The sequence below is a fragment of the Somniosus microcephalus genome, chromosome 23, assembly GCF_052327205.1.
Source record: "Somniosus microcephalus isolate GS21.2 chromosome 23, FLI_Smic_1.0, whole genome shotgun sequence".
NCBI lineage: Eukaryota > Metazoa > Chordata > Chondrichthyes > Squaliformes > Somniosidae > Somniosus > Somniosus microcephalus.
The window spans coordinates 15,849,251-15,866,330 of record NC_141009.1 but is presented as its reverse complement, the minus strand read 5'-3'; the positions used below and the strand labels follow the sequence as shown (position 1 = coordinate 15,866,330).

Genomic DNA, 17,080 nt, shown 5'->3' with positions numbered 1-17,080 from the left:
ATAATATTGTGAAAGCTTTTGTATACAAATTTAAAACTAAATTTATTAAATACAAAAACAGAAAATGCATGGTAGGTTGATCAGCACCTGAGAGGAAAAAGATTTATGTTTCTGGTGTAAACTTTCACCAGGACCTTTTGAAGGGTCTTGCCTGAAATGTTAACTTGATGTTATCTTTCAGATGCTGACTGTCCTGTTGTGTTTTTACAGCATTTTATGTTTTTGCGTTAGATTTCCAGCATTTGCTATTTTCTTCTATTTAACATTATTTCTACTTTCATTTAGACAAAAAAAACTTCCCATTCCCTCCTCTGCTGGGATATAGACTCGAGGGCACTGCCAACCCTCTGGTATCTTGCCCAAGTAGGCTTTCTTTGCATGCAACAATGTTGTTGAGCTGCACTTTGAATTTTCCTTCTCTGTCGTTAAGGAAATGCTTGTTGCAATGATAGAGCAACCATCAGTTGCCATTGAGGCTGTTGTCTTCACTTCATAAGTGATGTTGCAGAAATCTATCTACTCTTGAGTGTGACACTACTCTGGAGACTACAGAACTTAAATGATAAACTTTGAGGAAAATCTAACTAAAAATGTTGCATGTATTGAACATTTATCACACACATGTTATACTTTACTGCAGATACAAAACAATCTTTTTGTTTGAAGAAAACCAGCAATTGACCCACAGCTTGAAAGTTAAAAGTACTGCAAAGTTACTCCATTTAAATAACAATTAAAGTCTGATTAACCTCTATGTGTTTATTTAACAACAGCTGGGCCAGGTGGTATTGGAGAGATACAGGGCCATCTTAACAACAGGATAATATATTGTGCTTTTTATAGATGTCAGCCTTGGCTTAGTGGTAGCACTCTTAGCTCACCCTCAAACAGCCGAACAAATTCCAGAAGACCGCAGTCACTGATGTCAATAATTACAGATATCCCTCCAACTACCTTCTATTACTGGAGATAACGCTGATTCTTAGGAACCAGTACAGTGAGTCCATACTTAAGTGGTGAAGAAGAGGGTTGAAGGAGATACAAGCAGAACACCAAATGGTACTAATGGTGTCTGCAGAGGTGTTGCAGTTTGTCTAAGTTGAGGATGGTTGACTGAGAGTCCAAGTCACAATACTTGGCAGGAGAAGGGTGAGGTCAATTAGAAAGTGGAAATTAGCAAAACTAACAGTGCACCTCTATGTGGGCTCCTTTCATCGGAAGCGGTTCAGTTTACTGAGGACCTCTTCGGTGGGAAATTTACTGCTGCAGCAATTATTGAACCAGAAAAGACCAGTTTGTCCCACTGAACCCTTTAGGCCTTGTGCGATTTGGACTGTTATGGACTCGCTCCCTAATTGTCTCCGATAGGTTTTGCATCATGTTTGGAGAAGGGCGAAAAAGGAAACAAGTGGTATAGTATTTTGCTATCTCTAAGTTCTGACCTGTGGTTTTTTTTTTTTTTTACAGATTACAATAGTGGAACACAACCCTGGCAGCTATTTGTCTGCAGGAGAGATCCCGCTCCCCAAACTCTACATCTTCATGGCTTTGTTCTTCTTCCTGGCTGGAGTTGTCTGGGTTTACATTCTCCGGAAACGCAGGTACTGTGCAATTACTTATTACATTGCAGGGCAGGGTCTACACTGTGCAAGTACACATGAATTTTACGTAGCAAATTCCAGGGTTGGAATACTGCTGTAGAATTTCAGCAGTTTAGCCATCTATAACATTTTAGACCCAATTTCAGTGTTCGATTTTGTACATGTTGAATATATCATTCTGTTTTGAAATTAGCATAAGTATGTTTGGTATATTTATCTAATGTACAAGGAACTCTTAACACTCTGACTGTAGGTGTTGCTGGGGTGGAGAGGAGGAGAGTTTCTGATTGTTAAAGTGATAATCAAGGCCACTGGATTGCAGTTCTTATGTATAAATGAATAGAGTTGTGGAATGTGATCCAAAACACAATACTCATCCCGGAACCTCGCAGTAAAAACAGAATTTGAGTTATTTAGGCACTGGTGATAACTAGCTGCAGTTTTAGTGTTATTGCTGGGCTTATCTAGCATATTGAGATCAACAAACTATAAAAATAATCCGAATTAAACCAATGTGCATTGTTAATAGTTCATCAGCTCAAATTGCTCCCATTGTTACCATTGCTAATGGCAGACTTGTAATCACTCGTTCTTCATCCTGTTGTTACACAGCTCTAAGCGCCTTCTGCAGACACACAATAAGATTTTGTCCTAGCAAACTTGAATCACTCGATGGTTTTCACAATTCAAGTGGTCAGAGCACAATAAATTCATGTATAGAATTTACTGAAATGCAAGTGATAGCACCAAGTTTTTAGCTTTTATCTTCTCTAAATTAGTTGTCAGGTTCACATGAAAATATCCAACACTGTGGTTTGTTTTTAGTTGTGGGGGATCCTGGTAATGTGCCTGGCTCCCAGGACTGTTTCATATTAGTTTAATTTAACATATATAAAAGACCATTTAAAGATAAGTCTGGATTCAGGCAAGAGCCATAATTACAACACCTCGCTGATCTTTCACATTCAAATACTGTGACCCAATTACATAATTACATTAGCTTCCTCTGTTGCAGTTCTGCATTTAACTAGCATTATTAAACATGTTGTTGTCTGGCTTCCTGATGGTTCAGTGGGTAAATACACAATGATCCTGTGCTGAACCACACAGACCAGGACATTTCCACACTGGATCCTTGATCTGGGTTGGATAATTTTGCTTTGCTGCCAGTAGGGATGCTATATTTCGCACCAGCTTCCTGGACGAAGGAGAAGAAAACTCAGTCAGGATTTTCACTGCTGGTTACTGATTATCGATTCCTGCGGTACGGTGCTTGTGACAGGGTCAGGCTTGGCGCTGATGCTCCCGTGTTTGAATCGCATATCAACACGCACTGTCCAGGTCCACCCAGTGGTTGAGGGCAGTTTGCACCAGTGGAATCATACCTCTGCAAGGAATTAGCGTCTTCAGGACAGGAAGGGAACATGAGAAGGGAATAAATATTAAAAGAAAAAAAATTCCGAATTAAATATGGATTGAGGCAGGGACATTTTGCCCACAAATACTTAACAGTAAGGCCACTGTAGATCAGAAATCGAGAGTGGTTTGAAGTAATAAAAAGTGGGAAAATGAAAGCAGAAGCCAGTATTGCAACTGATTCTCACTTGCTGCATACACTCCTATATACAGGTAAAGTGAAAATGTAATGATTGAGGCTTGACTTTAAATTTCAATCCATCATGTACTAAAATGGGAAATGTGAACCGCATGCTTACCACTTGCACTCTCTTTCTTTAGCAATGATGTGTTTAAGATCCATTGGCTGATGGGGGCGCTTGCATTCACCAAATCCCTTTCTCTGGTTTTCCACGCTGTAAGTGACCCGCCTATCATTTCAACATTTTTATTAGAGGAATGATGACCATAGCACCTTCCAGCAAAGTCAATTTGTGAATTGTTTAACATGTGCCTGTTTAAAGGGCTCTGTATGGTTGAGTACTGCACTGTTGCGTTAATATTGTTGAAACAGCAGCATCCTGTAATGTGGAATGTCGTACACAGGCTCTCCCTCTGATTTACCTATAGTGGCAAGTTCTTGATCTTGATCAATGGGGGAGGGAAGGAGGGTGCTTGAGAAACTAAAATATTGCCCTGACTTGTAAGTACAGGAAACTTCGCGATATCCGGCACCGACGGGACCGAGCTGCTGCCGATCTATCAAAACTTCGGGATAGACCAGCGCTAATGTTGAAGGATACGGAGGTTTTCATCTCCGTACCTGACAACAAACACTGTTGCTTAGCAACAACTTGTAAACACTCGGCCCGTACCTTGGAAGCGTCTCTGAAGCTGTTGCTAAGCTACAGAGACGCTTTCCAGAGCCTGACTGTTTTTATAAAAAAAAACTGCTAGGAGAAGAAAAAAAAAACTGCTAGGAGAAGAAAAAAAACCTAACCAAAACGGCTGCTGATTTCTGCCGTTAGATCGAGGTTTCTGGACATACAGGAAACTTTGGTTTATCTGGAGGTTGTAAGTTGCTTCCTTGGAAGGAAGAGAAGAAAAATTGACATCTACGGTTGTCCAGCACATCCAGTCAGCCTGTTGCACAGCAATGCACGGGGTCATGTTAGTTTCCTGTCTTCACAGTTGGGGAATGGCGTAGGCACTGTGCATGAAAATCTTAAAAGACACAAGGAGAGTGGAAATGGCTTTAAAACTGGTGTTTGGGGCTCCCCTGATGCCTCGCTGAGTTTTGCCATTAAGTCCACCCTCTCAGCCAGAGCTACAATTGTTAACATCAAGTGGAAACTGACAATTATTTTGTGGCTATTTTTGTGCGAGGTATTTGGATAAGATTCCCTTTCTCTGTCCATCTGACTGAGAGGGTGGACTTCTGATCTGCTCCCAGGCTAGCCTCGTGACCCCTACAGCCAGCCAGCAGGAGGTGTCGAGGACTGCCCAAATGTGTCTTCCCACCCCCCCTCCCCCTGCCCCCACTCCCTAGCAGGGAATGCTACATTCAGCTCTTTCACATTGATAGAACTGACATTAGGTGCTGACTGGGAGTGGGTTTCAAACTTAAGGCTGTCCACTCAGAGTGAGTCTGTTAACACTGAGTGTCAGTGCACTATGCCTGAATCTGCTCAATTGATGTATAACATTTTTTAAATCAACTTGGTGCTACTTAAGGATAAAATTCAATTTTTTCATTGTGTAGTCATCACACTTGCACCAGGAGGACCATTTAATTTGAATTTGAATGGTACAGCTGTTCATTCCTATACAGCCGCAGTGTGCTGGTTTCCATGATGCTGCCTTGTATCGGAAATAAGTTCACTAATACCGACCACAGTTCTTGACCCTAAAAAGTATCAGATGAGGCTGGACGACCTAATCCATGTTATATTTATTTTGAAGTGTTTTTCCAGAGTTTTATGTGGGTTTTAATACTCATACAGCTGGTTATTTTAAAGTGGCACAAGATAAAATTGGCAGAGTTGTGTTAAAGGGAAGCACATGTTATTCTAACAGGAAAGGGGAGGGACACTAGCAGCTTTTGTTTAAAACCATGCATTAAAAGTGATTTTTCCATTGTTCAAATGTACATATTCATATATTTGTTAGAATAGAAAAATTGTGATTGTGTATCATTAGCGTTGGTGTTGCACAACTGAAGAGCTATATCTGTATTTGTGCAGTGTGCTTATTCTAAAATGCTAATCATTTAATCCCCATGTGCTCTGAAGTGCTTAATTGCCCCATCAAACTGATGCAGCATTGTTCTCATTAAGTACTTTACAAAAACATTAACCTGAATGGTGATTGCTGGTGCTGCTTACAACATAACAAACTGCCTTAACCCTTTCATCGGGGCTTTAAGTTTGAACAAAATCCCCTTGCTTGTACTGATATCCTCAGGTATAGTTTCATGGGTGGAGGTTGGGCGGGGGTGGCGCGGAGATGGGCTGGCTTTCTTCCACTGCTTTGCTCCAGTGTTGTAATTCTTAAGGATTTTTATATTTTGGCAAATGCCATCAGATGTAACCTCTCTTCCCACCCCTTGGTGCCAACAATGCTGATCGATGTAAACAATGCAAACTGCAGCTCAAACAGAGCTCTCCTTCAAAATCTTCGGGTCTCCTGAGAGATGCAACACAAAGGGCTCCACTTCTGGGCCACCAATGGGACACTTTGTCAGAGCCAGAGGCACACAACAAGGTAAACTGGGGAGAGCAACAGTTGCACATCACAGATCTGTGCTTGAGCATCAGTCTCCATAATGCCAACATTGGTTCGCTCCTGGTGCGAGAGTATCAGAGGTTCTTTTTGGCGGAGTGGACGGGGGAAAGAGATGAGCAACCTTTTGCACCATTTGTCAATTTTGGCTCAGTGAGAAAGAGCTTCAGTAATTTGATTGAAGACCACAACACCTTCAGCTGAAGTGCGATACTTCTATCTGAAGACTGGAGGTGGATGGGGGGAGGGTGTGGGAGTTATGCAGTGGCAGGTACATTAAATTGAAAGGAAGCATCATGCATGTGTAATCTTCAGCAAAATAAATTGAAATATTTGTGAGCTTTCTTCAGTGATACAGCCTGGACTTGATTGTTTATTTGCATTCACCGCCTGTTCACTGTCATTAGTGCACCTAAGAGCTTTAAAGAACTGTAGCTGAATAATGAGATTACTTTGTTCAACTGACAATGAATGTATGCAGTGCCTGGTGATGGTGCAAGACAAACGTGTAGGTTTAGTTAAGCAATTATGGAGGGCACTGTTCAATTCCGAATGAAGCTTCATGAACCCTAAAAGTACTAAATCTCATGATCCACATGTGATTTTAATAACCTCTGCAAAACTGATTCTTTATGAATTTTCAACACTTATTATAAACCAGAATTCAAAAAGTTATGGAGCCATAGACATTTTTTAATGGTAGATCTGGGACTAGGTATCTCCACATGGCAGAGTGGGAACTATTCTCTTGCTCTTCCTCGCAGCCAGCTCAGAACAGCAATAACTGAGACCTGAGACCTACCATCGCCACCACAGATTGCTGAGCTAACAGTGAGTGGGGAGGTGGGGTGTGTGGAGAGATTTCACAGAAATCACTCCCATTATAAGAACCTGTGTTTCTTCCAGATATCATCATTCTAGTGATATTAATGCTTCTGTATTTTTCTTCTTTCCCATCAGATTGATTATCACTTTATTTCAACTCAGGGATACCCCATTGAAGGATGGGCTGTGGTGTACTACATAACTCATTTGTAAGTGGATTATCATGATCTTCCTTTATCATTGGGATATTTTTGAAAGCCCGAGAGTCTAAATGTGATTCTGAAACAAATCACTAAAAATTACCAAAAAAAACTCTTGGGGGAAATTGAATAATTGAAGTACCACAGCTATTCACAAACCATTAAGTGTGCAACAACATGATAGCATTGCACTTCGTGGACCCATGGCATGTGGGTCTCGGCATATGAATCCACATGCACTATATTTTGGGTCTTTGCCTTTCCAGAATGGAAAGAGATCAAGCAGAGGCTAATGGATTTGTTTGCCCACTGGGACATTCAGAGGATCCGTTGCCGTGAACTGTTCACACACTCAGTTGGGTGCAGGGGAAACTGAAAGAAAAATAGCTTTAAAATTATCTTCTAAAATTTTACTTATCTGTTCAGTTATCTGTCAATGGATATAAATAAAAATGCACCCTGATGAAGGGTGGAAGTAATTAATTTAACGCAGCCTATTCTACTGCATTGTCACATGATCCTAAAGTCAGAGAGATGCGTTCACTTACCAGTGACCTTAGTCACCCTTTGTATTACAAACACAAAAAATGCTGGAAATGCACAGCAAGTCCTACAGCATCTGAAAGAAGATCCTTCGTCAGAGATCCGACAAAAGGTCTACACCTGACACATTGGGCTAGAAAGTCGGCTCCATCGCACTGTTTTTCGCTGCTACGGGTGTCGTTTTATGTTCAAAATGGCGTCCACGCTGTGCGTGCAAAATCCAGAGCGGGCCGCACCAGACGCCATCTTGGTAAAGGCCAAGCAAGAGGCATGCTTTACCCACATCTGAAGCAGACGTTGGGCCATTAACATATGCAAATAAGGGGCCGAACACCTGCTTCTGCTGCCTCTTGCAACTTTGGTATGCGTCTGAGGCAGCCAGCACCAGCGCTGATTGCCTCCGGGAAAACCAACGCTAAACAGCATGGAATTAAAAGAAAAGTAAGTACTCACCATAATCACTGCTCCTCCCAGTCCCAAGATCTCCGACCTCCAGGCCTCCCCCCCCCCCCCCCCCCCGCCAGCATTCCTGAACACCCCCCCCCCCCCCCCCCCCCCAACAATACTCCAGACACTCGCGATCTTCTTCTCCGACCTCCGATTGCACACTGAGGCCCAGCCATCGTTCCTTCAGACCCCTGCGATCTTACCCAATCACTTAGCTGAAAATTGGTGCATGAACCTGTGCGGGCTCCTACCGCTGCACTATCTACATGATAATGAGGTCCGAGGCCCAAAATCTCGGGCTCCTTGGAGAGTGCGGGCTGTTAGCGCTCTGCGGGTAAGGCGCCCAAAAGTGGACACTACTGAATTTCTAGGCCATTAGCTGTTTAATGTTTTCGGGTACTGATGGGCCTGCTGTGTAATTCCAGCATTTTCTGTTTTTATTTTAGATTTACAGCATTTGTCTGCTTGTATCAGTATGTTTTATGTGACAAAACTGCAGGGAGATTTGTGCACAAAGTATCTATTGCCAGGATGTAGCTAACCAGTGTGAAGCAGAGTTGCAAAAGATGTCTGAGCGACAATAAGAAGTGCAAAGTAAATTTCACTTAACGTAACTTGGATTGTGACTGTTCCCATTTATTAAGGATAGTGAGCCCCTTTTTTCAAATCTTTTTGTTCTCTTCAAAGTGAGAAGCGCTTGGGGGATGGAACTATTCCTACTTCAGGCACCCAGTGCCCATATCAAGCACAGCCAGATGCAGAGTAAATTTCCCTCTAATTTGCCTTAGCAACCTGCCTTCTATTTCCTGGTAATACAGCACTAAAACTAAATAGCTGGTGAAAACCAGGTTATGACATCGGAGCTGATGGTATCAGTACTACATCCTTTTAATCTCATGCACTGTGCTGTGCTCAAGACATCAGTTTTGTCATATAATGGTTTAGAAAAAAGTACAAAAATATTTTTTTTTTAAATTAGGCCATACTTTCTGCTCAGACTGAATGATGCGCGTTTGCCTCCACGTTCCCCCACATGCCAGTTTCTGCTGTGAGGAGGCTGCGCGCTAACCCCACTGCAGACAGGATGCAGGAAGGATTGCTCTGGAATGCTCTTGCGGACATGTCTTTGCAGCCAGTTGCACAGATGGCTTTGGTGGAGGTGTGAGCAGATCACTCGCCCTCCCTCTTTGCAGGGGATGGTGTGAGGCCCGCACTTTGGAATAATTTCAGAGCTGAAATGCAGATAATGGGTTCTGAATCTTTTAGCTTGGCTCTTTCAGGCTGACATTTTGTGAACCCCTCATCATGATCACTTGAGTGCTAAGTGCTTGAGACGTTTTGATGACATGATAAGGCTTCATATAAATGCAAGTATTTTTAATCACTACTAAGTATCCACCACTTTCTATTTAACAAGAGACTCATTAGATGTCTGCATTAAAGTACTCCATTTGGTAAATATCTAAGTGTCAAATGGCTGGAACTCTGGGTATGCAATTTAGTGAAAAGCACCATTTCTGATTCATTTTGCAGTGATGGTTGTAATTTTCACTGCCCCAAACACAGTTACATCTGAGGAAATTGTCTTTGCCATTGACTGTCCTTAAATCCTCCTCTTTGCTAACACTGTCTTCTGTTCCTTTTATTTTTAAGGTTGAAAGGAGCTCTCTTGTTCATTACGATAGCACTAATAGGAACTGGCTGGGCCTTCGTTAAACACATCCTGTCAGACAAAGACAAGAAAATCTTTATGATAGTTATTCCACTCCAGGTAAAGGGCAATGCTGATGACTCGTGTCCCTTTTGCAGCCTTCACAGTCTGCACACATCTGTCATTTGTCTCAGTTCAGTTTATTGCTTCTCTGATTCCACTGTGAAAATCTGAAAAATGGTCCCATCAGGCCCTGCCATACCTCACCGTGACTAGGAGTCACTCACTCTTCTGGGCCTTTTTAAATCCTGAATGCAAACTTCTCAGTTGAAGCTGGTGTTTTTTTTTTGAGAAACCATGGTGAAGGACCAGTACCCATTGTGCAGGATCCTATGGCTGAAAGGAATGGGAGAAAGTATCATAGAATGATACACAGGAGGAGGTCATTCGGCCCATCTTGCCTGTGCTGGTTCTTGGGAAAGAGCCGTCCAATTAGTTCCAGTCCCTTGCCAAGGATGAAATAAATGAAGTAGTCGTTGGGTGATGCCAAGTTTGTATTACAAAAGCCTGTAGATTGTAGCAGGCATGGAAGGCTGAAGGTGGAGAGGAGTTTAACAGATTTGAGGTCCCACATCAGTGAGTTGAAGTAGGAAATAGTGTGATGGCTCTTGATTTCACCGGAGTAAGGATACAGGGGCGGGGGGGTCAAGAGCATGACGGTGGGCCTATTAGCCTGCCAATGTCATGACGTTGACACCTGGTAATGTGGCACTTTAGCGCACTGCTGTGCATTAGGAGGCCAGAGTTAAAATGTTATCCTGTGCTGATACCACCCCAGGTTTGTCCACCTCATTGTGGGGTAGTGAATTGCTGGCATCTGTCTGATTGTCAGGCAGAGTATTGGATCTTGGGCTGGCACAGTGCTCCTTGGTGACTGAAGCATTGACCGCTCTAATGGCGTTTTAGATCATTTGTCATGGAGCACTGCCTAAATCTGAAAAAATGGGCCTTTTGGAGGGCGAGAGAAATTCAAGAAAAAATGGCTATTGCACGATGAATCGGGGGCAAAATTTTGATTTATGCCATGCATAAGAATTGCTGGACTGTTTTGGGGAGACGGTAAGTTTTTATTTTAGTATGGGGGAGGAATAGAAACTTAGGAAGCACTACGCTCAGCATCGTCTCGGACAGTGTGAAGATGGCAACCTCTCGAACTGTGAGGAGATCAACCACGCAACAGCCTTTTAAAATGGCTCTTAAACTTGTAGATCTTTAATACATGTTTATATAAATAATTTTACATATAAATATTGTCATCTCCTAGATTTTTGCCTTCATGGCCCGCTGAAACTTGGAACTGTGTCAACTAGGAAAGAACAGCTGTGGCCCTTGCGCGTCAATGTGCACTCCTTTGTCTCTGAGACTGGACTTTATTACCAGACCAGACTGATGGGATAAAAGTTCTCTCTTCCTCCATCCAGCTTTAAAGATCTTAGTTGAAATTAGTTGAGTGCAATCTTGACCCAGTTCCTGGTGCACGTGGGCCCAGTAAAAAGTGGCCACAATTTGCTGTTAAATTGACAGCTTTGTTTGGAAACTCCTGAAATCTGAGTTTGTCTGGGAAATGGAAATATCACACTGGTCCAGTGGAGGGTGCTATGAGATTTGAATTGCTATGTTGTTGAAGCAGATTATAGGGCGTTTTAGACTGCATCATGTCCGCACTGTACCTGACCAGGGAATGCGAGATGTTGATAAAATGTACCAGGAGTGCAAAGTATTTTTCTCTTTCCTGCTTCTTCCCCCCCACCCGCCCCACAAAAACAATAAATGATCCAAATCAAATTTGGCGAGGAGAGAAATGTTTTCCCTGTTGAGGAAGATGTCGGTTAGTAAAACTGCTTTGTTCATTAGGTCCTTGCTAATGTCGCTTACATCATTATCGAGTCGACAGAAGAAGGGACGACTGAATATGGACTGTGGAAGGAGATCCTCTTCCTTGTCGACCTCCTGTGTTGTGGTGCCATCCTGTTCCCTGTGGTGTGGTAAGTGTGGCCATGGTTTAATGCTGCTGACTTGGATGTCGGTCATTTGACTGGTGCCCGTGATGAATTGTGTCTTGGGTGAGGAAGGAAAAGTCACAATGTCCCCTTGCCTATCCAGACTGCCCACTCCCTGGCAGTTGGTAGAAATCATAGCTCGTACAGTATGTAGAGTCGCCATACAGATAATTCAATGATTTAACCAATTCAAGTTCTGTTAAACCTGCTGCAGCTCGAATCTCACCCAGGAAGGTGAAAATACAGCTCAGTTTCTCTTCTCGTCTCTCTCCTCCACCCACCCACTTTTCATTTGGTCTGTTTAGACCTATTTTCATGAAGGTTACGAGTTCATGTGGAAGCAGCCCTTTGGTACAGTTCCCAGGTAGGCATTCTTCACGTGCAAATTAAGGCATTGAGTGTCAAGATCACAGGAAGCAATAACCAAGTCAGACTCAGATCTCATCTGATCGTGCGTGCCAGGGCCATAGCCACGAGTGGGTCTGTGAGTCACGCCCCACCCTATCAGCACCCAGGCCCACCCTAATCTGAGCCTCCCAGAACAGCCGGTTGACTGGATAATCAAGATAGATTACTGCATGCAGGCATCTTCGTGCTGAAGCAGTGCTCGACTATCCTCCCCGCTTCAGGTGTGCAGCAGTATCGAGCAGTGGGTCCATGCCAGCGGAGTGCCTGGCAATTCTATATGACCTGAACTAGGCAGATTTACATCATGTCAGACGGAGCACATTTTGGGGTGTCCTCTGCCCGACTAGCACCCAGGCAGAGGTTATGGGGAGTAAAATCCCTCCCCCCCCCCCCCCCCCCCATACCCCTCTCTCTGCCCATTTCCCCAAACAAAGCTTGAGGACAAATGGTACGCTATTAGCAAAATTATGGGTCTATTATTGGAGGCGTCTTCAGAAGTCACTGTTAATGTGTAGTCATTTGGTAATTCAACACATTAATCTTAAAATAAACCTTCTACGTTCTTAGTACTGTATAAATTTCAAGTATTTTAAATGTAAGCCTATTGATTTAATTCAGTTTACCTGTTGGCTTAATTTGGCACTGCAGCATTTTCCCACAAGCTCAAGTACATGCTAATTGTTATTCATCGGTGCACTCGCAGGTCAATTAGACATTTGCAAGAGGCGTCAGCAACAGATGGAAAAGGTAAGGAAGAATCTAGAAACCTGAATGGTGGCTGTGTAGGTGTAGGCAGTTTCAAAGAAAACCCCACCACTGGATGGAGCCAAAAACTGGGCCGTACAGAAAGTGCATTAATGTGAGTCTGAAGTATTGTAGAATGTCTTTGGAAAAACCCGCACCTCATGAATTTTGGTTCTTTGATGCTTGCTTATTACTGCAGCAATGAACCAACATGGAAAATATACATGGTTTTAAAAAATGTAAACCAAATATCAATTTTTATCAGCAAAATGTCACCTCGGGGTTGTGCAGTGCATCCATAAAGACAGAATTGCTATCTAATGCAGCAAAAACTATGCATATACAGATATGGGAAAGAAAATAAAGCTGGTAACAGGGAAATGAGTGGAAGGTAGAATGTTTAGTCTGGTGTCTTATTACCCTTTTAAAAGGTTGCATTGATCTTAAAACTGAACAGTACAGGGGTAGGTGAGATTCATGCATTGTCCATGGAGGAACACAGCCAGCTATCAGCAGACCAACAATTTGCTTTTTTTTTAACGTATTTCTGTTTTTTGTAAAAAAAAATGAATTCTCTGCTCCTCTTCCTGGGGTCTGGTTAGACCAGCACTGGCTGGCTTCTGTTACCTTGTACATGCAGCCATTCTATGTGTTTGAGCTTGGACAGCCTGGTACGCTGTTGGAAATCATCGCAGCAGAGCCCGATCCTGTTCTGATCTGACATTTACCCGTGGACTTTTCAGCAGGAGTCATGGATAGCAATTATGGCCATGAACCTTGCCCACTTCCCCCTTCCCACCCCACCTCCTCCAAAACCCAGTAGCACTGCTATAGCCAGTTGATCTTCGCCCAGCTGAGACCTGTTACCTCAACGCAGGCTGCATATCAAACCTGGAACCTTGTTGGCTGACATGGTCAGTACTTCACAGGATAAACTTGATTCATGTTCCCAGGAGCCTCTGAGGAAAAGTTAACACGCTGCACCTTCTAGCAACCAGTTCTGGAGCAGCATTGGCAAAGGTGTGGGAGACAGGGACTTAACAAACCTCTCAACTAGGGTCATCTGAAAGAGGAGATGGAAAATAGATTAAAATTGGGGCGTGTGCTTTATAGCATTCTTTTGCTTGGCAATGATTTGTTTGATTAGTGATAAAAATCAGCTTCTAGTTTCCACATCATAAAAAAAGATTTCAATACCTTATCACATGCTGGGATTGGTGTAACGTGCTTTCACACGCAGGGCCGGTCTGTGGTAAAATTAGGCAATCCTGTGGATTGGTATCTAATACTTTGGCAATTTAAAGTCAATGGATTTAACTGCTTGAGCTTTACAAATGTCCAAAATTATAACGATGGCAGATAAGTATGAAGTGGATGTGTGTTGTGGAAACATTTCTTTAGTACCTTGCGGCATTCTGATTTGGCTCCTGGAAGTGATCCCATTCCACTTTTAGGTCATGGTATTCAGAATGTCACAGGTAACCAGTGGGAACTCTTGAGTTCACCTGTACTGTTGATCCCATACTGATATTCTCTTTTGGAAGTGAAAGAAGTCTTTTGAGAGCTCAAAAGCCCAAGTGTTTTGACAGCATGCTGCTGTTGTTTATTTCCAGTCTGTGGAGCTTATGCTGCTGCTTAACTCCCTTGCAGCCAATCCATGTGAAGGAAGCTAGCTCCCCATTGACCCTTCATCCATCAGCTCATTTGATACTGTGCTGGATATGAATAGTTAGCCTGTGTTGCAGTTTTCCCAGATATGTTTATAGGCTATTGAGTGCTGATTGACATTTTGGGGGCAAGGCATTGAAAGTCCAATGTATTTCTGTGGAGCAGTGGGAAGGGACACAGGTGCAGGATCTGTGGAGCGGTGAGGTGCTTCACACGTCCCATGCATGATGGGAAATCATATATTTTGGAAAACAAAAGAGAATTTTATACTCCTATTCCTCCTGCTGTGCTGTGTTTCTTTAGCTTTCTACTCTTTCTCATCTTTTGTTCTGATTGCAGACCTCTGTAGTTTATTTGCAGCTGAATCACTGTTGCAGTGGCCCAAGTAAATGTAACAAAAGATTCCCCCTTTTCTCCCATAGTTCTGTGATTGACCAGCTATAATCACACAGCAGAAAATATCCTGCAGAACTGTTTTTCACAAAGAAAATTATGGAGGGATTGATGTAGGCGGTTTAGGCAGGGAGAATATTTTTGTGTATTTGTTTTCCTCTCTTCTGCAAGCAGACTAGACTTGAGTGGTTTAATATGGTTTGTTAAACATGAGCACGTTAAGAGGCACAGTGTGTTGGTGTGCCATTACTTGGCACCCATTATTTTCAACATATCCAGTTCTTAAAGAAGCCAGGTGATTCTACAGAGTTTGGAATGGGGGAAAAAATCCAAAAGCAGTTCATTTCGAGACACCTCCCAGGAGCCAGTCAGAGAACGGGTAATGGCCTGAGTGTGAGAGCAGCTGGTTCCCAGGAATAGGCAGTACACGGCACTGGGAAGGAGGTGGCGGCGGCTGCTGGAAGAGAAAATAATAAAAACTGAAAAGATGGTGAAAGGACTGTGAAACATGCAGCAGTGATGTATTACCCAATGATTTAGTGCTCAAATCATTAAATTAGGGAAGAATCGTTCTTGACAACAGGCAGAGAAAACCTCTGGGAATCTTTGAAAGACATGGTACATTTTTAATGGGTAAACCCCACCTTACCTGCCTTCTCACCATGTCCCTCAGTCACCTCTCTGTAGAAACTCAACTCAATTCTCTCTCTCATTCATTCATTCATACTGCCCACTTATTCTATCAAGTCTATTGTCTGTTAAATGAAAACGTTTGATTTACTTTTTGCCTTTAATAAATCCCCCAGCTTAATTTAATAATTTTGAACTTGTGTCCCCTGATAATTAAATAACAGGGACACAAGTTCAAGTCCATCATTAAGGAAGCGGTAGCAGGACATTTAGAAAATCATCATATGATCAAGCAGAGTCAGCATGGTTTTATGAAAGGGAAATCATGTTTGACAAATTTGCTGGAGTTCTTTGAGGATGTAACGAGCAGGGTGGATAAAGGGGAACCAGTAGATGTCGTGTATTTGGATTTCCAGAAGGCATTCGATAAGGTGCCACATTAAAGGGTACTGCACAAGATAAGAGCTCACGGGGTTGGGGGTAATATATTAGCATGGATATTTTAAAAAGATGGTAGAGTGAAAATGGGGAATTATAGACCGGTAAGCCTGACATCGGTAGTGGGGAAAATGCTAGAGTCCATTATAAAAGATGTAATAGCAGAGCACTTGGAAAACAGTGACAGGATCGGACAAAGTCAACATGGATTTACAAAAGGTAAATCATGCTTGACTAATCTACTGGAATTTTTTGAGGATGTAACTGGTAAAATAGATAAGGGAGAACCAGTGGATGTGGTGTATTTGGACTTTCAGAAGGCTTTTGATAAGGTCCCTCATAAGAGATTAGCGTGCAAAGTTAAAGCACATGGGATTGGGGGTAAGGTACTGACTTGGATAGAGAACTGGTTGGCGGACAGGAAGCGAAGAGTTGGAATAAACGGGTCTTTTTCCGAGTGGCAGGCAGTGACTAGTGGGGTACCGCAGGGATCGGTGCTAGGACCCCAGCTATTCACAATATATATTAATGATGATCTAGACGAGGGAACTAGATGTAATATCTCCGAGTTTGCAGATGACACAAAGCTGGGTGGGCGTGTGTGCTGTGAGGAGGATGCAGAGAAACTCCAGCATGATTTGGACAGGTTGGGTGATTGGGCAGATGCAGTATAATGTGGATAAATGCGAGGTTACCCACTTTGGTGGCAAAAACAGGAAGACAGATTATTATCAGAATGGCAATAGATTGGGAGAAGGGGAAGTGCAACGAGACCTGGGTGTCCTTGTGCACCAGTCGCTGAAGTTAAGCATGCAGGTACAGCAGGCGGTTAAGAAGGCAAATGGTATGTTGGCCTTCATAGTGAGGATTCGAGTACAGGAGCAAGGATGTCTTGCTGCAGTTGTACAGAGCCTTGGTGAGACCACACCTTGAGTATTGTGTGCAGTTTTGGTCGCCTTATCTGAGGAAGGATGTTCTTTCCATGGAGGGAGTGCAGTGAAGATTCACCAGACTGATACCTGGGATGGCAGGAATGACATATGATGAGAGATTGGGTCGATTAGGCTTATATTCGCTAGAGTTTAGAAGAATGAGAGGGGATCTCATTGAAACTAATAAAATTCTAACTGGATTAGATAGACTAGATGCAGGAAGGATGTTCCTGATGGCAGGGAGTCCAGAATCAGGGTTCACAGTCTAAGGATAAGGGGTAAGCCATTTAGGACTGAGATGAGGAGGAATTTCTTCACCCAGAGAGTGGTGAACCTGTGGAATTCTCTACCACAGAAGGTAGTT

At 42.9% G+C, this 17,080-nt stretch overlaps 1 protein-coding gene across 4 annotated transcripts in view; it reads left to right on the top strand.

Moving 5' to 3' along the window:
* Positions 1-17,080, top strand: part of gpr107 (G protein-coupled receptor 107) — a 131,388-nt gene that overhangs the window by 14,787 nt on the left and 99,521 nt on the right. For all 4 annotated transcript variants that reach the window (XR_015073336.1, XM_085965459.1, XM_085965460.1 and 1 more), the window contains exons 9-14: positions 1,468-1,601; positions 3,339-3,414; positions 6,738-6,811; positions 9,446-9,563; positions 11,358-11,488; positions 12,615-12,658. Coding sequence is in view for 3 of the 4 variants with exons in the window: in XM_085965459.1 (XP_085821585.1) it covers positions 1,468-1,601; positions 3,339-3,414; positions 6,738-6,811; positions 9,446-9,563; positions 11,358-11,488; positions 12,615-12,658 (577 nt within the window). In the remaining variant the exon portion in view is untranslated. The remainder of the gene's footprint in view (positions 1-1,467; positions 1,602-3,338; positions 3,415-6,737; positions 6,812-9,445; positions 9,564-11,357; positions 11,489-12,614; positions 12,659-17,080) is intronic.